Genomic DNA, 20,216 nt, shown 5'->3' on the forward strand with positions numbered 1-20,216 from the left:
GAAGAAGTAGATGTTTTTCTGGAACTCCCTTTCTCCATGATCCAGTGAATGTTGGCAATTTGATTTTGGTTCCTCTACCTTTTCTAAATCAGCTGTACATCTGGAAGTTCTCAGTTCACGTACTGTTGAAGTCTGGCTTGAAGGAATTTGAGCATAACATTGATAGCATGTGAAATGAGTGCAATTGTGCAGTAGTTTGAACATTCTTTGGCACTGCCCTTCTTTACAATTAAAATGAAAACTGACCTTTTCCAGTCCTGTGGCCACTGCTGAGTTTTCCAAATTTGCTGACATATTGTGTACAGCACTTTAATAGCATCACCTTTTAGGTTTTGAAATAGCTCAACTGGAATTCTGTAGATTTGTTAGTAGTAATGCTTCTTAAGGCCCACTTGATTTCACACTCCAGGATGTCTGGCTCTACGTAAGTGACCACACCATCACAATTATCTGGGTTATTAAGACCTTTTTTTGTAGAGGTCTTTTGTATATTCCTGCCACCTTTTCTTAATCCCTTCTGCTTCTGTTAGGTCCTTACCATTTTCTGTCCTTTATCATGCCCATCCTTGTATGAAATCTTCCCTTGATAATTCTAATTTTCTTAAAGAAATTTCTAATCTTTCCCATTCTGTTGTTTCCCTCTATTTCTTTCCATTTTTTTATTTAAGAAGTCCTTCTTATTTCTCCTTGCTATACTTCTAATATCTGGACTGAAATCCAAAGAGCTTACCTAATCACATCCATAATTCACATTGGGCTACTAACTAAAACCCTTAAGCTTTGCTATAAACAGAGCTCTGAAGCTACTTCTGCCTCATCCTTTACTTGGCAGTTGTTTTTCTAAACACAAGTATAAAAACATATGTTTAATCCTATTAAATTTTATCTTGGTAGATTTTCCCTATTCTTGAGATCTTTTTGGACCTCAATTCTAACAGTTAACCTGTCTGTTATACTCTCAAGTCTCTGTCATGCACAACTACAGTAAGTGTTCCTCACCATCACGTGTTCTGTCATCACTGATAGAAATCATGAACAGGACAAGGTATGAAAAGAGTCTTGCAGCACACCAGAAATCTCCCTGAAGTTGGTGATTCTTGAATTCTAATATGTACCTAACTTGTGGAGGGGCTTCTCTGACCCCTCTCTAGAGATTATGATTTAGGAGGTCTGAGACAAGGCCTACAATGTTTTCGACATCTTTTCTAAAGTGAGCTTCAAGTGGTTGATCTACAGAGCACCTTTGGGAAAACATCATCCAGTCTGATACCAGTCGTTAATCAGCTCCTTCTGGGCATGACCAAAATCCACCCAACTGTTTTCACATCCTGGTCACATTTCCTGCCACTTTTTAGGAAGTTACCATGGGAAAGAAACCTGATCAAATGACTAGCTGAGTCCCAGTCATACAGGTGCTACTGCATTTCCCTGTTCTACCAGTCCTGGTTCAGGAAGATCCCCTGGAGAAGGAAATGGCAACCCACTCCAATACTCTCATCTGGGAAATGCCATGGACAGAGGAGCCTGGCAGGCTACAGTCCAGGGGGTTGCAAAGAGTCGGACACGACTGAGCACGCTCAGATGAACCAGTCCTACTAGACTGTAAATGCAGGAAATAATACAGACGTAATTCGACTCTAATGAATTTGTTCAACTAAGTTTTCCTTATCCTCACTGTCCACAATTGACTCTTTAGTTTCTGATCTAGAATCTTGCCAGGCTTTTAGATTCAAGGTCACTAGTTGGTAGGTAACAAAACCAACTTTCCTCTGCTTTGGAAAGTTACAACTGCCCTCATCTGTCTCTAGATGTTTGGAAAATCTGCTTTTAAAACCTCTCAATGATCATGGAGGCTGCAAGTTTCTTTTCAATCTATGCTGGAATATAATTCGTCCAGATCTGAACACCTGAACCCATTGGGAAATGCTTAACAATCTGGACTGGGGACTGGGGAAACAGACTCTTGGAGGGCACAGACAAAACTTTGTGTATACCAGGAGCCAGGAGAAACAAGCAGAGTCCCCACAAGAGACTTGCCTGTGAGTGTCCAGGAGTCTCTGGCAGAGGTGTGGGTCAACAGTGGCTTGCTACGGGGTCAGGGGCACTGAAAACAACAGTGCATGCACAAGTCCTTTTGAAGGAGGCCACCATTATAATCCTCACAGCTACCATAGTTTAAGTCAAGTCACTCAGTTGTGTCTGGCTCTTTGTGACCACATGGACTGTTGCCCACGAGGCTCCTCCGTCCATGGGATTCTCCAGACAAGAATACTGGAGTGGGTTACCGTTTCCTTCTCCAGGGGATCTTCCCGACCCAGAGATCGAACCCAGGTCTCCCACATTGCAGGCAGATGCTTTAACCTCTGAGCCACCAGGGAAGCCCTACCATAGTTTGGCCTGGGCCAAATTAACAGGAAGGGAACACAGCCCCACACATCAACAGAAAACTGGATTAAGATTTATTGAGCATGGCCCTGCCCAGTTTCCCCCACAGTCACTCTCATCAGGAAGCTTCCATAAATCTCTTATCCTTATCTATCAGAGGGAAGAGAGAAACTGATCACATGGACTACAGCCTTGTCCAACTCAATGAAACTATGAGACATGCCCTGTAGGGCCAACCAAGATGGATGGGTCATGGTAGAGAGGTCTGACAAAACGTGGTCCACTGGAGAAGGGAATGGCAAACCATTTCAGTATTCTTGCCATGAGAACCCCCAAAACAGTATGAAAAGGCAAAAAGATAAGACACTGAAAGATAAACTCTAGGTGGCCAATATGCTACTGTAGAAGAGTGGAGAAATAACCGCAGAAGGAATGAAGAGGCGGAGCCACAGTGAAAACAATGCCCAGTTGTAGATGTGACTGGTGATGGAAATAAAATCCAATACTATAAAAAACAATATTGCATAGGAACCTGGAATGTTAGGTCCATGAATCAAGGCAAATTGGAAGTGGTCAAACAGGAGATGGCAAGAGTGAATGTTGACATTTTAGAAATCACTGAACTAAAATGGACTGGAATGGGTGAATTTAATTCAGATGACCATTATATCTACTACTGTGGGCAAGAATCCCTTAGAAGAAATGAAGTAGCCATCATAGTCAACAAAAGAGTCTGAAATGCAGTACTTTGGTGCAATCTCAAAAATGACAGAATGACCTCTGTTCGTTTCCAAGGCAAACCATTCAATAGTCCAAGTCTATGTCTCAACCAATAATGCCAAACAAGCTCAAGTTGAATAGTTCTATGATGACCTACAAGACCTTCTAGAACTAACACCCAAAAAAGATGTCCTTTTCATCACGGGGGACTGGAACGCAAAAGTGGGAAATCAAGAAACACCTGGAGTAACAGGCAAGTTTGGCCTTGGAGTACCAAAATGAAGTGGGGCAAAGTCTAACAGAGTTTTTCCAAGGGAACATACTACACTGGTCATAACAAACACCCTCTTCCAACAACACAAGAGACGACTCTATACATGGACATCACCAGATGGTCAATACCAAAATCAAACTGATTATATTATTTGCAGCCAAAGATGGAGAAGCTCTATACAGTCAGCAAAAACAAGACCAGGAGCTGACTGTGGCTCAGATCATGTACTCCTTATTGCAAAATTCATACTTAAATTGAAGAAAGTAGGGAAAAACCATGAGACCATTTAGGTATGACCTAAATCAAATCCCTTATGATTATACAGTGGAAGTTACAAAGAGACTCAAGGGATTAGATCTGATAGACAGAGTACCTGAAGAACTATGGACAGAGGTTCATGACATTGTACAGGAGGCAGGGATCAAGACCATCCCCAAGAAAAAGAAATGCAAAAAGGCCAAAATGGTTGTCTGAAGAGGCCTTACAAATAGCTGAGAAAAGACGAGAAGTAAAAGGCAAAGGAGAAAAGGAAATGTATACCCATCTGAATGCAGAGTTCCAAAGAATAGCAAGGAGAGATAAGAAAGACTTCCTCAGTAGTCAGTGCAAAGAAATAGAAGAAAACAACAGAATGGGAAAGACTAGAGATCTCTTCAACAAAATTAGAGATACCAGGGAACACTTCATGCAAAGATGGGCACAAATAAAGGACAGAAATGGTATGAACCTAACAGAAGCAGAAGTTATTAAGAGATGGCAAGAATACACAGAAGAATTATACAAAAAAGATCTTCATGACCCCAATAACCATGATGGTGTGATCACTCACCTACAGCCAGACATCCTGGAGTGAGAAGTCAAATGGGCCTTAGAAAGCATCACTATGAACAAAACTAGTGGAGCTATTTCAAATCTTCTAAGATGATGCTGTGAAAGTGCTACACTGAATATGCCAGCAAATTTGGAAAACTCAGCAGTGGCCACAAGACAGGAAAAGTTCAGTTTTCATTCCAATCCCTAGGAAAGGCAATGCCAAAGAATGTTCAAGCCACCGCACAACTGCACTCATCTCACACACTAGCAAAGTATGGCTCAAAATTCTCCAACTTAGGCTTCAACCATCCATGAACCGAACTTCCAGATGTTCAAGCTGGATTTAGAAAAGGCAGAGGAACCAGAGATCAAACTGCCAACATCCGCTGGATCATTGAAAAAGCAAGAGAGTTCCAGAAAAACATTTATTTCTGCTTTATTGATTATGATGTCAAAGCCTTTGACTCTGTGGATCACACAAACTGTGGAAAATTCCTCAAGAGATGGGAATACCAGACCACCTTATCTGCCTCCTGAGAAATCTATATGCAGGTCAAGAAGCAACAGTTAGAACTGGACTTGGAACAATGGACTGGTTCCAAATTGGGAAAGAAGTACATGAAGGTTGTATATTGTAACCCTGCTTATTTAACTTACATGCAGGTTGAGTCATGTGAAATGCCAGGCTTGATGAAGCACAGGTCGGAACCAAGATTGCTGGGAGAAATATCAATAACCTCAGATAGGCAGATGACACCATCCTTATGGCAGAAAGTGAAGAAGAACTAAAGAGCCTCTTGATGAAAGTGGCTCTCCTCTTTAGGAGAGTGAAAAAGCTGGCTTAAAACTCAACATTCAAAAAACTAAGATCATGGCATCCAGTCCCATCACTTCATGGCAAATAGATGGAGAATCAATGGAAACAGTGAGAGACTATTTTCCTGGGCTCCAAAATCACTGCATATGGTGACTGTAGCCATGAAATTAAGAGATACTTACCCTTGGAAGAAAAGCTATGAGCAACCTAGACAGCATATTAAAAAGCAGAGATATTACTTTGCCAACAAAGATCCATCTGGTCAAAGCTATGGTTTTTCCAGTAGTCATGTATGGAGTGAGAGTTGGCCCATAAAGAAAGTTGAGCACCGAAGAACTGATGCTTTGAACTGAGGTGTTGAAGAAGACTCTTGAGAGTCCCTTGGACTACAAGGAGATCAAACCAGTCAATCCTAAAGGAAATCAGTCCTGAATATTCACTGGAAGAACTGATACTGAAGCTGAAACTCCAATACTTTGGCCTCCTGATGCAAAGAACTGACTCACTGGAAAAGACCCTGATGCTAGTAAAGACTGAAGGCAGGAGAATGGATGACAAAGGATGAGATGGTTGGATGGCATCACCAACTTGATGGACAAGCTCAAACGCAAGCTCTGGAAGTTGGTGATGGACAGGGAAGCCTGGCATGCTGCAGTCCATGGGCTTCCAGAAAGTTGGACACAACTGAGCAACTGAATTGAACTGACCATGTGGAGCTTTCATTCCCTTAGCAGTGACCATTTGAACCTTTTCATGTGCAGGTCATTTTCCTCGGAGAAGGAAATGGCAACCCACTCCAGTATCCCCGCCTGGAAATTTCCATGGATGGAGGAGCCTGGCAGGCTACAGTCCATGGAGTTGCAAAGAGTCGGACATGACTGAGCGACTTCACTTTCACTTTCTTTGACAAACAAAATAGGGTCTTCAGAGTTCTGCTTTCTTTATATCATGCATCAGCAGTATACCTTTAGTATCAGAAAGCAGATCTATCCCCTTTTCATCTCTTTGTTGATCTAAATATAACTTTAAGTACCCCAAGTCTTCCTTAGCAATTCTTGCAAGTCTGTACTCATTTTTCCATTTGCTATTATTATAGATCTAAGCCTCCTCCTACATTTGCCTTAATTTGGCTTCACCTTTTCTATATTTTTAAAAAATTGATATCAGGTTGATAAAATAAAAAAAAAATTAATTGTTGGAGTTGGATGATACACATAGGGTTCATTAGGCTAGTCTTATTACTTTTGAAACTTATCAAAGAAAAAGTCAAACAAATATATAAATACAAATGTTTACACACACACACACACAGAGAAAGTGAGAGAAGATAGCCCCCATTTCTTCTTCATCAGGATGTAATTTTCTCCCTAAACTTTATTTTATTGGTTGGGGTAATTTGCTTTTTTTTTTTGGTCATGCCGCATAGCTTGCAGAATCTTAGTTCCCCAACCGGGAACTGAACCCAGGCCATGGTAGTGAAAGCACAAGTACTAATCCCTGGACTGCCAGGGAACTCAAAAGGATAATCTGGCTTTAACTAAGGTCTGAATTGCACTTTCTCTGAATTTCCCAATCTTTTATTTTCCAGCCCAGATTCCTATGCCATTTTTTCTTTGACTGCCTTTTCCTCTGAACTGTTTGAAGTCTACATATCAAAAGTCTAGTATATATTCTTATTATGCCTACTTCTCCCATCCTATCAGGAATACAAATTTTAAAAGATTTGTTCACTTAGGAGTAGATTAGTTCCCCCATTATCCTTTAGGCCAGTGGTCCTCAATGTGTGGTCCTTATAGCGGCACCAACATCACCCAGGAGCTTGTTAGAAATGCAAATTCATGCATCCCACTCACCTACTGTATCAGAATCCCTGGGGATGGGGCCTAGGGGACTCTCCAATTGATTCCTATGCACATTAAACTTTGAGAACAACTACTTTAAGAAAGTAAACTGTTCCAATTCAAAAGCTGTCAAGACAATGTGTTTTAAACTGTGATTTCCATCAAGTGCCTTAACACCAAAAGTCCCTCATACTACTGCATACTTTCATGACTCTCTTATGTCTGCAACTCATCACTTCTGTCCTTGACCAAGAGACATACAACACAGTTCCACTCCTAGCATTGATGCCGTTTCTCTTTTTATGCTTCTCTGGGTGTTCAGCATCCTTCCACTTGCAGGATCTCAGATCTCAATGCATGTACATAATTTCTTGCCACATCACAATATTACATCTCTCCTTTAAACAAATCTGAATCTTGCAACAAAAAAAAAATCCTTCCATAGTTACATTCAAGTGGTAAGGCCAATTTCAGAAAGTCACCATGATAGCTAAGAGATATTTATTACTCTCTCTTATAACCAACTTTATCATCCAAATTTTGTATGCTGTTATGAAGACTTTGGAGCCTCTAAGTATTAGATCCAACTAGCTTCCATATTGTTATCTTCTGTGAATCCCTGGATACGGTCTCCATTTATTCCGCTTATCATGTTTTACTTGCTATCTAACAGGTGTTTGTCAGTTCATCACTTGTTTTCCCGCTCTTTAGCAATCTTAGTCTGTAACTGTCCTGACCAGACCAACTAGTCCAACTAGTTCCTAGGAAAACGTGTACAGGAACTGTACTCCACCCCTCCTTCCATATTCTCCCAAACTCAGTGAACATGATGGCGATTATACTAAATGCAAGTTTTTCTTCCTACACTTTTAAATTAGCGCTTCTATAATGATGATAAGCTAAAATTATAGCTTAGCCAGAAAGGAACTGGTAGGGCCAGAAATATGGAAGAGTGAATACAAATTTAACAGTTTGATTTTTTAAAAAATTCTTTATTTGAGCTCATCCCTTTCCTAGGTTCTTCTGTAAACAGGAATATAATAAATACTACCAGGCTAATGAAAAATTATTTGCTTTCAAATCAATTTATCTGTGATCTTAATTTTCTTCTTTAGAAGTAGGAAAAAAGGTGAATGATTTCAACTGACTCAATTGTATATTCCAACATGAATTATGAGATAACCAGCATCAGTGAATGGCACATAGGTCAACAGTTAATTTTACATACAGACAAGTTCCAAGTTTTATAAGATCTAAGCTGACGACATAGAAGAAACACGGCAGTAGAGATGCACAACATTTATGTTCAAAAATACAAGAATATTCTGAAGATGTATAGTTTGTTTAAACTGGGTTGAGTAACAAATAAGTTTTGAAAAGCCTATCCCTTATCCAGTGGATCTTCCCAACCCAGGAATTGAACTGGGGTGTCCTGCATTGCAGGCAGATTCTTTATCAACTGAGCTATCAGGGAAGCCCCAAAGATCTCTGAAGTCCTGGTTAAATCTCTTTCTCTGACCAGCATGTCTCACACAGAGCTAATGCTCAATGAATGTTGCTGCTGAATAAGGACCTTTAAAAAAGATGGCAGTCCTGTGAGGGATAGATTAACTTGAACCAATAATTCCTTTTTTCATTCATTCACTCAACATTATTAAACATTTATAATATAATGCTTTCAGTCATTCAATAAATACACAAAGTGTGAAAACATAATATGGTAAGGAATATTTATACTTCCCTATTTTTTAGGAATTCTATTGCATACTTCACATATAGTTTTATGAATGTAAATGACCTTACCTCTCTTACAGATAGCTGTGGTGGGAAGGAGACTGACAATACCAAGTTGGTGAATTCAAACCCAGAGGCCTCAACCTTTTGGCACACCTAAAAAAGTATTACATAGAAAGTATTTTTTATTCCATAAAAAAAGTGTTACACAGATTTCTAGGAATTGCCGAAACAAACCTGAAATAAAATATTTGATGTCACAAGGCGCCAAAAGAGCCAGGACTCACCTGCAGAACAATCTATCAAATGTCAAAATACTTTTCTATTAAGTCACCTGATAATTCAGAAATGATTTTAAAGAAAATAGAGCCAAATAGGCACTCTTAACACCTGGAGACAAAAAGCAATCTCACCTTCAATCATGTAACTTTCACAAAGTTATAGACACTGAGAGGTCTCAAAAAGAACTATTTCTCTAACTCCTTAGCTATGTTAAATAGCAAAGGGGAAACTGCTATATTTTGTTCAATTGAACAGCACTCAGAACAGAAATACATGGATACATGATTTTTTCAGACATGTTGATAAAAAGGTAATTTGAGAATAGTAGACTTCTTTTTTTAAAAAAATTAAGAAAATATTCCAATGATCCAATTGTGTGAAACAAGTTAAAATGAATGGCATTCTTCCTTTGGATACAGGAACTATAGGCCTTAGAACTGAAAATCTTTATATATTACACATTAATAAAAAAAAAAATCAGTGTACCTTTTTAATGAACTCTTTTTCACAGAAATCTTGAAGAATTCCTAGGCATACATTGCATACATTTAAATTCGAATTCTTGGAAGAACTGCTTCCATCTTCAGTCACCGAGAGCTTTCCCTCTCCATTTTGACTCAGACTATCCATCCCATCAATCTGATCTTCTGGTTCTTGGAGTCGAATTTTCTTGGGAGGTGGGTTTGGAACTTCAGAAACTAATTCATCTTCTTCAGCTTCTAGAAATTTTTGTAGTTCACTGAGCAACTCCTGAAAAGTTAATTAAAAAGAAAAAGTAATGACTCTTTGACAATATCCTTAAAGATAAGATGAAGCATGAAAACAGAAATGAAAATTATGATATATCATAGACTTATACAATGCTGATTTACATCAATTCTGGAGCAACGAATTTGTTTTATTAACCAGCACTGGTTTTCGGGAGAATTTAGAAGAGATTTACCCAGCTCCTATAATATGTGTGTGAATATTTTTTCAAAAGGGTTTCATACATCAGTGGAGCTAAATTCTTAAATCTGAGATGGAAAAGCTCCATTAACAAATTTTCTAATTTGATTTGTAGTTCTGTTTTGATGATCATTCACTTGCTAATTTCAGCAACACAAACAAAATAAAAAACTTCAATTCTAATTATTAACAAGTAGAAATGCAAACTGAATTTCCATTCATATTAGGTTATTTAATAATCTCACAACCACAAAAACTTCATATGTTCAATGTTTAATATGAAATCTAAAAAATTAAATTAAAAGTCTACTAAGTAAAAATAATTTCAAGGCAATTAACTACACAAAGGTAAACAGATGCTGGCAATGCTGAAATTTGGCATCATAATTACATACCACTAATAGGCAATTATTGAAAAAAGCTCTTTACTACATTCTGGTTTCCCTAATTTCTGTCACTCTTAGTATTGGAATGTAAATTGTGGCACTGCTTTCAAACATTCTCATATTTCAGACGTACCACTCATCTAAATATTCAGAAGACTTTTCTTCTGTTTTGTCTAAATTAGGCAGATATTATTCAGTTGCTGAATAAATATCCCTTTGAAATTCACTCACATTACAATTCACTGACTCCAAAGGGAAAAATCTTTCACTCAAACAAATTTAATTCATTTTATTAAGACATTAGTTTTCCTATTAAATCTTTATTAAATATGTACTCATACATATATACACATACAGGTATATTATGGCCCACACAAATATGTTTATTATTACCTAAGATCTATAATGTCAATAAACATTGTACAGATATATTAATATGTATGTGCACATGTATGACATGATTAGAAAATACCAAAATATAAGTATATTTACCCAATAAAGTCCTCAGATATTTTCATGTTTATTTACATAAAATATTAGTTGGTAACACTGTCTCTATACAAAACTTACAACATATGTATAAAACAATGTATCTGAAAACAATTGAGCAGAGTTACATAAACTCAATCTTATTACTTTGTAGTTATTATGCATATAAATGATATAGATATATTTATTAGTTATCATAGCATATGTACCATTTTCAGTTTTCAAAGTGTTTTCACATACGTTATTAGATATTGTCCCTTAAAATCCTGTGAGGTGGATGTTATCATCAATCCCATTTACAGAGGAGAAAACTGAAGCTGGAAAGTGGTGGAACTGGGGTTCAAATCCATGTCTTCTAGCTCCAAATTCTAGGCTTTGGATTCAGACAGACAGTTCATATCCTAGCTTGCTCACTTAATAGCTGTGTAACTTTGGGCAGGTTGCTTAACCTCTCTGTGCCTCAGTTTCGTCATCTGAAAATAGAGACAATCATAGTATGTACTTACCTAATAGGTTATTATGAGGATTATATGAGCACTTGACATATAAAAATGTATATGAATACTGGACATAATTACTAATTTCCAAGATAATAGAAACGATTAATACATAGAAGGAATGACTGCTGTTGCTAACTCCTGGGAAATTTTTTTTCTGTCTGTGCCATATGCAGCATGTGGGATCTTAGTTCCCCAACCAGGGATTGAACCCATGCCCCCTGAAATGGAAGCACAGATTCTTAACCACTAGTCAGCCAGGGAAGTCCCTGGGAAATTTTTTTTTAATTATAGGAAACTGAGCATGCAGGCAGGCATGTGTGTGAATTTGTACTGCTTATATAAGTACATATTTATATACATATATAATTACTATCTGCCTCTGAAATGAACATCACTATTAGAGTAAAATATATTTCACAAAATGTTATATATCGTATATGAAATATTCTATAAAATGTCAAAGCTCTCTGTATATTACTATAAATGTCAAAGACCTCAGTACATTACTTTTTTGTTATGAATAGCAGCAAGTGATGATAGATGATAAGCATTTACTTCTAGAAAGTTACAAGTACCCCTATCTGTACATACAAGTGGTAAAATAGAAAACAGAAAAAGAAGAAAAGGCAACCAAACTCATAATGCTTCCAATCCCTTCTGTTATATTTTACTAAAATCTGGTGAGACACTATTTTGTGATATCCTGTCTAGATAGTCTTTAGGAAAGGTCTATGCAAACATTAAATGTACCAGGGAATTGCTCCACAAAGATCCTACTACATTAAATGCTACATATAATCACTTAAGAAGGAACTTACATTTATATGGTAATGGAAATTCTAAAACTATCATTAATTATTTTATTACAGTTTTTTAATGAAGAGTTATGAACAGATACTTGCTCTCAAATACACAGGTACTAACTTTAAAAAGAGAGACCCTTTCTTAACTTTAGCAACAAAGAAAATACCTTGTAGGGAAGTTTGTATGGTGCGTGAAAATCCACACCACAGAATCTGAAGATACATCTTGGACAGGTACCAGTACTGAGCAACAACTGGGCCACACGCTTGTTTTCCACAGTCAGAGGAAACATATTCAGTAACTGCAACTAGAAAAAAAGAGCAAGTAAAACTAATGAGCATCTTTTGTGCTTTACTTTCACAGACAAATATATGGTCACCTTTAAGGATAAGCCTCTTTAAGGATAAAAAGTTCATATTTGGAAATCACTATTTGGTACTTTCCAATAACGTTGCTTTCATTACATCCATATTGAAACATAAACTTGAAGGCACTTTATTAGATGGATCAGGTAAAGGTTTCTAGTTGTCGAGGACTCAACATTCTAGATTATGATAAGTGTATCAACATAACTAAATCAATCAAAAGAAATAAAAATAAAATATGGTTGTCTCTGGGGAGGATAATGAAAACAAGAATAGAGACTGCAATTTTGCTTTTTATTTTGTACCATTCAGTATTGTTTGAGAACAGAAAGTAGTAAATTCGATCAACTTTCCTGTTAGAAAGAAAAAATGAGTTTACTAGCAGTTTCCCTGGTGGTTCAGTGGTAAAGAATCTGCCTGCCAATGCAGGAGACAGTTTCAATTCCTGATCCAGGAAGATTCGCCATGCTGCAAAGCAACTAAGCCCATGTGCCACAAGAGAGTAGTCCCCACTTGCCACAACCAGAGAAAAGCAGGAGCAGCAATGAAGATCCATACAGCCAAAAATAAATATTTTATAATTTTGCTAGAAAAAATAATCAGATCATTCTATGTTACATAATACTCAACTGACCTTAATGATAGTTAAGTAGACAAGTATTCAAAATAAAATGATCAGTGGATTCAAAAATGTCAATTTTACTTTGATGAAATAACTAAAAAACAACCAACTATTAACAAAGTGAGAACAATCTATTCTTTCCATACACAAGTAAAAACTCCAACAAAAACAAATTAAATGCAAAATATTTCAGAGTAATTGTTGTCTAAAACAACTTGCTACTTTTCAATTTGAAAAAAACTCACTTAGAAGTAAATACTGCATAGAGAATGGGCTCTTGTTGCCTGGAAGGAGGGGTAATAAAAATTAAATTATGGAATCATTCTTTTGGGGGGCAGGGTCTTCTGATTAATGAATCAGCTCACATTAGTTTAAAATGAGGAACTAGTGATGTTTTATAAAACTATAATTGCATGGTAATGGTACTGAGGTACTGATAAAAGACTGGCACCTTTAATTTGTGCAAAGTCATAATTCAAACGAACTTGCTTAATATTAGTGGGAGAGTGAAGCTCTTACCAACTGCTTACTATGAAGATGTGACTGTTAGAATCAGTTTATGTTTTCTAATCTTTTAAACCCACTACTAAATGCAAGTGTCTAAATGTTTGTGGCCACTTATCAAGAGTAGATCCTTGAGAGAAAATAATGAAGATGGGTAGATAGTTCTTTGGAATTCTTCACCATAAAAATCAGTTGAGCAGGCAAGACTACAAACAACAGATTGCCTGTGGCTGGGTTCTAATTCAGTTAAATATGTGCAGTTGGGAGGAAGAGGCAGGGAAGGAAATCAGGTCTGTCTGGACACACCAGTGAGAACTTTTCAGACACCCAGATTGGGAAACACTGATTTAGGGTTGCCTAAGTAAACTGGAGCTTGGAAAGTAAAATATATGTGGAGAACACTCTTTACAAAATGAAGCTCTGTGTGACCATTATTTACAAAAGATCTGAATCTCTTCCCCCAGCCCATTTAATCTAGTAGTTTGGTGCTGAGAAGGGGTTGGCATTCTTTAAGAAGCTGATTGTCAGCATTTAAAGTGTATCCCTGATGCACTGGCCTCACAGAGAAACTGTTTCTATCTTGCCCCTTTATCTTTTCTCCTCCTTTCCATTAGCTAAGGTTAAGGATCTCATTTAATTGAGAATTAAGCTTTAACTAGAAAGAGAAACAAATAAACCCTCCTGACCAATAAATAAATCCGTGAGTGATGTTTAAAAAGGACACTTTGTACTGAAGGTTTCGCTGGAGACTTTACTCTTTGTTAAAATGTATGTTTTACCTTTCCTTTGGCTTAAAGACAATGTTTGTTCCTCTAGTGGGTTGACTAGAATGAAAGTATCACGCAAGTCAGTAAATGACACATCATAATCTCAGAGCTCTAAAAATTTATTAAACCTGTTCAGAATTAGGAAACCTCCCGATTTGAGTAATTTGAAGAGGTCTTAAGAAGCAGAACAAAACCCTCTTCTGTAATTATGTTAGTGGATTTAGAAACTTCTCAAGATCATTTTCATCTGGCAACCATCTAGCGACTTCCCAAGCACGTTAACACTACTGGGAGAAAATACGCTGTGCCTTAAATTTGGTTTCAAATGTACAGCGCTGAAATGATAGGATTTCATAAAACATGAGAAATAAGTTATTGCATATTAGATTTATTATCTTTGAAAGCAAGCCTTGAGAAATACATCCCGTGCTGTAAGGTTTTCATTGTTGGTTGCCTTCAAGGTATTTGCTTTTAGTTTACATGTGTACACAAACTGGAACGTATTGCAACAGAACCTCTTCCCAGGATCCCAGGATCTCTAGAGTCTCCTCTCCACAAACCAGCGGTGACTCGCCCCGTCCCTGGTTTACTAGAGGAGAGGATGAATTTTCTCTTCACACCTCCGATGATTACAGAAACTATTTATGGCAATGGAGCAGGCAAAATACCCAGGTTGAGTCTCACATCCTGGGATCTTTTAAAACTCATTTTCACACAGAAAGGGGTCATTCATTTTGTGGGGTGGGGTGTGGATTTTTTAAATAAGGAGGTGCTCGTAACTTCATCGCGCTACCGGTACACTCTGCAGTGGAATCTAATTTCTGGAAAGTTCATCCTCAGGTCTAACCTCGAGTCTTTGGTCAACCAAGCAAGCTCTTCTCCCCTCCACTCGGATCCAAAAAACTTCCCACGCACCCCTCCTTGCTAACAAATCCTCTCCCGAAGGAAGGCAACGATCCCCTCCATCCACACCTCTCCGGCACCCAGTCCGCAACCCTTCACCTCAGACCTCCTAGCCTCACCTTCTCCCAGGACGCCGGAGCCTGAAATTTAACCCCTTCCAGCCCTCCGAGAGAAGGGGGAAGACTAAAAACAAAGCACCTATTGCGTCTAGCAATTCTGTTCCCCGAGGAAACAAGAGCTTTAGAACTAAAGTACCAGGTGCCTCACGAGAGGACTGAGAGAACTCTCTCTCCCCTGCATGTTGGCAAGGAAATCAGTCAAGATGCCTGTCCAGTCGCAACACACCCTGCCTCCTCCGCGGGGGGAGAAGTGCGTGGGGCATTACTCCGGAAGGGTGCGGGACTTGTCCCAGGGAAGCCTCCGTGGGATTCCGAGTCTGGGGCACTGTAGCCGCTGCCGGAAATATCGATGAACTCTCATCCTCGGTTTAGAATGGAAATTCTTTCTAGGACAAATAAAAAGAGAGCATATCTTCCCATGGATTAGTGGTATAGACCTAGACTGTAATCCCAAACAGCAAAGCACCACGAGCCACATCCTGACGTCAGGGGCGGGCCGGGTGGAGGGCTCGGCGCTCTGCAAGTTGTGCCTGGCGTTCTAGCGGCCGCTGTCCCGGGGCCTGGAGAGTCCCAGTTCTGAGCGGGAGCTGAGAGGAGGCGGAGATGGCGTCCCAGCCGCCGCCTCCCCCGAAACCCTGGGAGACCCGCCGGATTCCGGGGACCGGGCCGGGACCAGGACCCGGCCCCACTTTCCAGTGAGTGTGCGATTTCAGGCCGCGAGTTTTGTGGGCCGCAGCGCGGACTTGGCAGGAGGCGGTTGAGGCCGTTTGTTGGTGGTCAGCTGTGCCCTCCCCCTCTTCACCAGTTCCCACCCGCACTCTTATCGGGGGTCGAGGTGCAGCCGGGGCGTCTGCAGGGGTAGTTTCGGCGTCAGATAGCTGTTTCTGATTCGGCAGCTCTAGATAGCGACGTTCTCCAGAGCGTTCTTGTGCGCCTGTGTGGGTGCGGGTGCTCGGAAGAAAAGGGCAGGTATCTGCCCTTTTCTTTGAGGGACACTGAACTTCTTGATTCTTTCCCCCCCGCCATCCCCACCTTAAAGAGACTTTCGGTCCTTTGTAGGTGAGAAAGACATCTGCCCAGCCCCTCTCGTTAGGGAGCAAAGTCTCCAAAGCCTTTAACCATCTCTCTCCAAGTTGGTGAAAGCCCAAAAGGTCACTTTTACGCAATTACAACTCAAGCCTGTACTGTGCTTTCTTTTCCAGCATAACCCAGCATTGTTTGGGATAGAGATTTGTGAAAGCAACTTGGAAGCGGGAGTTCAAAAACTGAGGCCTAAGGGTGGCCTTTGTGTGCTAGAGAGCGAGTGATTTTTTTTTTTTTCTAAGGCCTGTGGTTTTTTGTTTGATTTTAATTAGTGTTAAATGAGTCTACAACTCAAAAAAGGTTAAAATAGAATAAAAGAGAATTTCACAGCCTGTGTGATTTGTGTTGGGTGGATCTGGACTTCTTTTTAATTTTTAAAAATTTTATATTGGGGTATAGTTTTATTTTATTCTGGAACATAACAACAGTGTTGTGTTTCAGGTGTACAACAAAGTGATTCAATTATATATGTATCCTTTTTCACATTCTTTTCCCATTTAGGTTATTTCAGAATATTAAGTGGCTTTCTCTATGCTATACAGTAAATCCTTGTTGATTATCTAAATACAGCAATGTGTACAAATCAGTCCCAAATTCCCAATCTATTCTTCCCCCACACCCTTCGCCCCTGGTAACCATAAGTTCATTCTCTTAAGTCTGTGGATCTGGACATCTTAATTCAGATGGTGAGACTGGAATGTCAGATCACCTACTATGGTACATTTCCTTACATAGAAATCCTGAACATACTGGAATGAATTTCTCCTATGTTCTGAAATCTTGTTATCTTTTATTAAGATGTTTGAGCACAATTGCTACTTTATTTAATAATGATAGGCACATAAGTAATAAGGTTTAATTATGCTGTTAAGCTGGGTGACACTTTCTGCTACCTCTTTTTATGAGTGGTTGACTTTCTTTAAAAATTTGGAGTGCTCTTAGGAAGAGCAAACTTTTATTCTTGGTTCTGGTTAAGTTCTGTTTATGTAAAATTAATCATTTTCCCACTTTTTAAGAAAATGTGAATTGTAATATGTTAAACACCTAAAGACTGGTAGAGACTAAGATGATAAATACTCATGTATTATCTCCCAGCTTTAAGCAGTTGGTAACATTTTGCCAGATTTGCCGCAGGTCTTTTAAAAAATAAAAATTAGAGCAACAGTTAAACCCTCCCATTCTTCCTTCCTACAGTAACTACTGTCACTATTTGGTGTTTAGTGTGCATAATGTTTTTGTTGGAGGAGGAAATGGCAACCCACTCCAGTATTCTTGCCTAGGAAATCCCATGGACAGAGAAGCCTGGTGGGCTTCCATGAGGGTCATAAGAGTCAGACACAACTTAGGAACTAAACCACCACCACCAGTGTTTTTATACTTTAGTATTTGGGTTTGTGTGTGCATTACATATGTATATATGTATTATTATTTAGTATAGTTTTAAGCTATAAATATTATCAAACTGTATGTTATTTGCAAAGTGTCTTTCCACTAAGTATTATTTTAAATTTATCTTTTTCATTTATATAAACTGTACAGGCATACCTGGGAGATATTGCAGATTGGGCTCAGACCACTGCAATAAAACAAGTCACATGAGTTTTTTGGTTTCCCAGTGCTTATGAAAGTTATGTTTACACTCTATTGAAGTCTGTGCAGTAGCATTTTGTCTAAAGAAATAATGTACATACCTTAAAGATATTTTATTACTAAAAAAAAGATTTCAAACTATCATCTGAGCCTTCAACCAGTTGTAATCTTTTTGTTGGTGGAGAGTCTTGTCCCCATTGCTGAAGGCTGGAGTGGTTGTGGCAGTTTTTTAAAATAAGACAATGACGAAGTTTGACACATTGGTTGACTCTTCCTTTCTCAAAATATTTCTGTGTAGCATGCAGTCCTATTTGATAGCATCTTACCCACAGTAGAACTTCTTTCAAAATTGGAGTAAATCCTCTCAAACTCTGATACTGCTTTATCAACTAAATTTACATAATAGACTATATCCTTTGTTGTCATTTTAACAATCTTCATGTCCTTATACAGGAGTGGATGCCATCTGAAGAAGCCACTTTGTTTGCTTATCAATAAGAAGCAGCTCCTCACCCATTGAAGTCTTATCATGAGGTTATAGCAATAAAGTAACATCTTCAGGCTCCACTTTAGTTCTCTTGCTGTTTCCAGCACATCTACAGTTCCTTTTTTCACTGAAGTTTTGAAGTTGCTCAAAGACATCAATGACGATTGGAATCATCTGCTTCCAAACTCCTGTTAAAATTGATATTTTGAACTTGTCCCAGGTATCACAGATGTTTTTAATGGCATCTAAAAGGTGCCATTAAGAAAACCTTTCAGAAAGCATTTCAATTTACTTTACCCAAGTCCATCATGGAAATCACTATCTATGGCAGCAATAGCCTTATGAAATTTATTTCTTAGATAATCAGACTTAACAGTTGAAATGCCTCTTTGATCCATGGGCTGCAGAACGGATATTTGTTAGCAGGCATGAAAACAACATTAATCTCGTTGTACACCTCTGTTAGCTCTTGGGTAACCACTTGCTTTTTGTCAGTGAGCAGTAATATGAAAGGAATCTTTTTTTCTGAGCATGAGGTCTCTATAGTGGTGTTAAAAATTTTTAGTAAACCATATTGTTAACAGTTATGCTGTTGTGCAGACTTTGTTGTTCCACTAATAGAGCATAGGCAGAGTAGATTTAGCATAATTCTTAAAGGTCTTAGGATTTTCAGAATGATAAATGAGCATTGGTTTCACCTTCAAGTCACCAGCTGTATTAGCCCCTAACAAGAGATTGTCCTTTCAGGCTTTGAAGCCTGACATTGACTTCCCTCTGGATATGAAAGTCCTAAATGGCATCCTCTTCCCATAAAAGGCTATTTTTTGTCTGCATTGAAAATCTATTATTTAGCATCGCCATGTTCATTAATTATCTTAGCTAGATCTTTGGATAACTTGCTGGAGTGTCTGTATTAGCACTTGCAGCTTTATCTTGCACTCCCTTGTTACAGAGACAGCTTCTTTCCTTAAACTTTGTGAACCAACCTCTGCTAGCTTCAGAAGTTTCTTCAGCAGCTTCCTCACCTCTCTCAGCCTTCACAGCATTGAAGAATTAGGGCCTTGCTTTGGATTAGGTTTTGGCTTAAGGGAATATTAATGGCTGATTTGAGGTAGCCAGACTACTAAAACTTTTGTCATATCAGCAATATGTTTGTTTCACTTTCTTATTCACATGTTCACTGGAGTAGAACTTTTAATATCCTCCAAGAACTTTTCCTTTGCATTCACAACTTGGCTAACTGGTTTAAGAGGCCTAGCCTTTGGCCTGTCTTGGCTTTTGGCATGCCTTCCTCACTAAACTTATTCATTTCTAACTTTTTTCTTTTCTAGAAAAATACTTATTTATGTTGGCCTTATCAGGTCTTAGTTGTGTGGCAGCACACAGAGTCTTCATTGTGAAACATGGATGTGTGGGCTTAGTTGCCTCTCAGCATGTGAGATCTTAGTTCCCCAGCCAAGGATTGAACCCATGTCCCCTGCCTTGCAAGGCCAATTTTTATCCACTATACCACCAGAGAAGTCCTCATCGCTAACTTTTGATTTAAAGTTAGAGATTTGTGACTCTTCTTTTCACTTGAACACTTAGAAGCCATTGTAGGATTGTTGATTAGCCTGATTTCAACATTTTTATGTCTCAGAGAATAAGAGGATCCTGTGAAGAGAGACTGGAGGAAAGGTTGGTCAGTGGAGCAGTCAGAACACACACAGCATATATTTTGACAGTTTGTTGTCTTATGAGTGCAATTCTTGGTGTCCTAAAACAAGTAGAGTAGTAACATTAA

General features: G+C 38.6%; 2 protein-coding genes across 6 annotated transcripts in view; one reads left to right on the top strand and one right to left on the bottom strand.

Annotated features, from left to right (window-relative positions):
* The window catches only part of PUS10 (pseudouridine synthase 10), an 80,684-nt gene extending 64,967 nt beyond the window's left edge, over nucleotides 1–15,717 (bottom strand). For 2 of the 5 annotated variants that reach the window (XM_070478819.1, XM_070478816.1), the window contains exons 1-4: nucleotides 15,410–15,717; nucleotides 12,160–12,300; nucleotides 9,353–9,616; nucleotides 8,654–8,740 (exon numbers count right to left, since the gene is read on the bottom strand). In XM_070478819.1, coding sequence (XP_070334920.1) covers nucleotides 8,654–8,740; nucleotides 9,353–9,616; nucleotides 12,160–12,300; nucleotides 15,410–15,454 — 537 coding nt within the window. In that variant the 5' untranslated portion in view covers nucleotides 15,455–15,717. Of the gene's footprint in view, nucleotides 1–8,653; nucleotides 8,741–9,352; nucleotides 9,617–10,898; nucleotides 11,163–12,159; nucleotides 12,301–15,273; nucleotides 15,381–15,409 lie in introns of those variants that run through there. The other 3 variants (XM_070478821.1, XM_070478831.1, XM_070478826.1) reach the window with 3 other exon arrangements.
* A 90-nt stretch (nucleotides 15,718–15,807) lies between these two features.
* Nucleotides 15,808–20,216, top strand: part of PEX13 (peroxisomal biogenesis factor 13) — a 37,087-nt gene continuing 32,678 nt past the window's right edge. Inside the window, exon 1 of the mRNA XM_070478836.1 lies at nucleotides 15,808–15,968. Within this exon, the coding sequence (XP_070334937.1) occupies nucleotides 15,877–15,968 (92 nt within the window). The 5' untranslated portion in view covers nucleotides 15,808–15,876. The remainder of the gene's footprint in view (nucleotides 15,969–20,216) is intronic.

Source organism: Odocoileus virginianus, chromosome 2 (assembly GCF_023699985.2).
Source record: "Odocoileus virginianus isolate 20LAN1187 ecotype Illinois chromosome 2, Ovbor_1.2, whole genome shotgun sequence".
Taxonomy (NCBI): domain Eukaryota; kingdom Metazoa; phylum Chordata; class Mammalia; order Artiodactyla; family Cervidae; genus Odocoileus; species Odocoileus virginianus.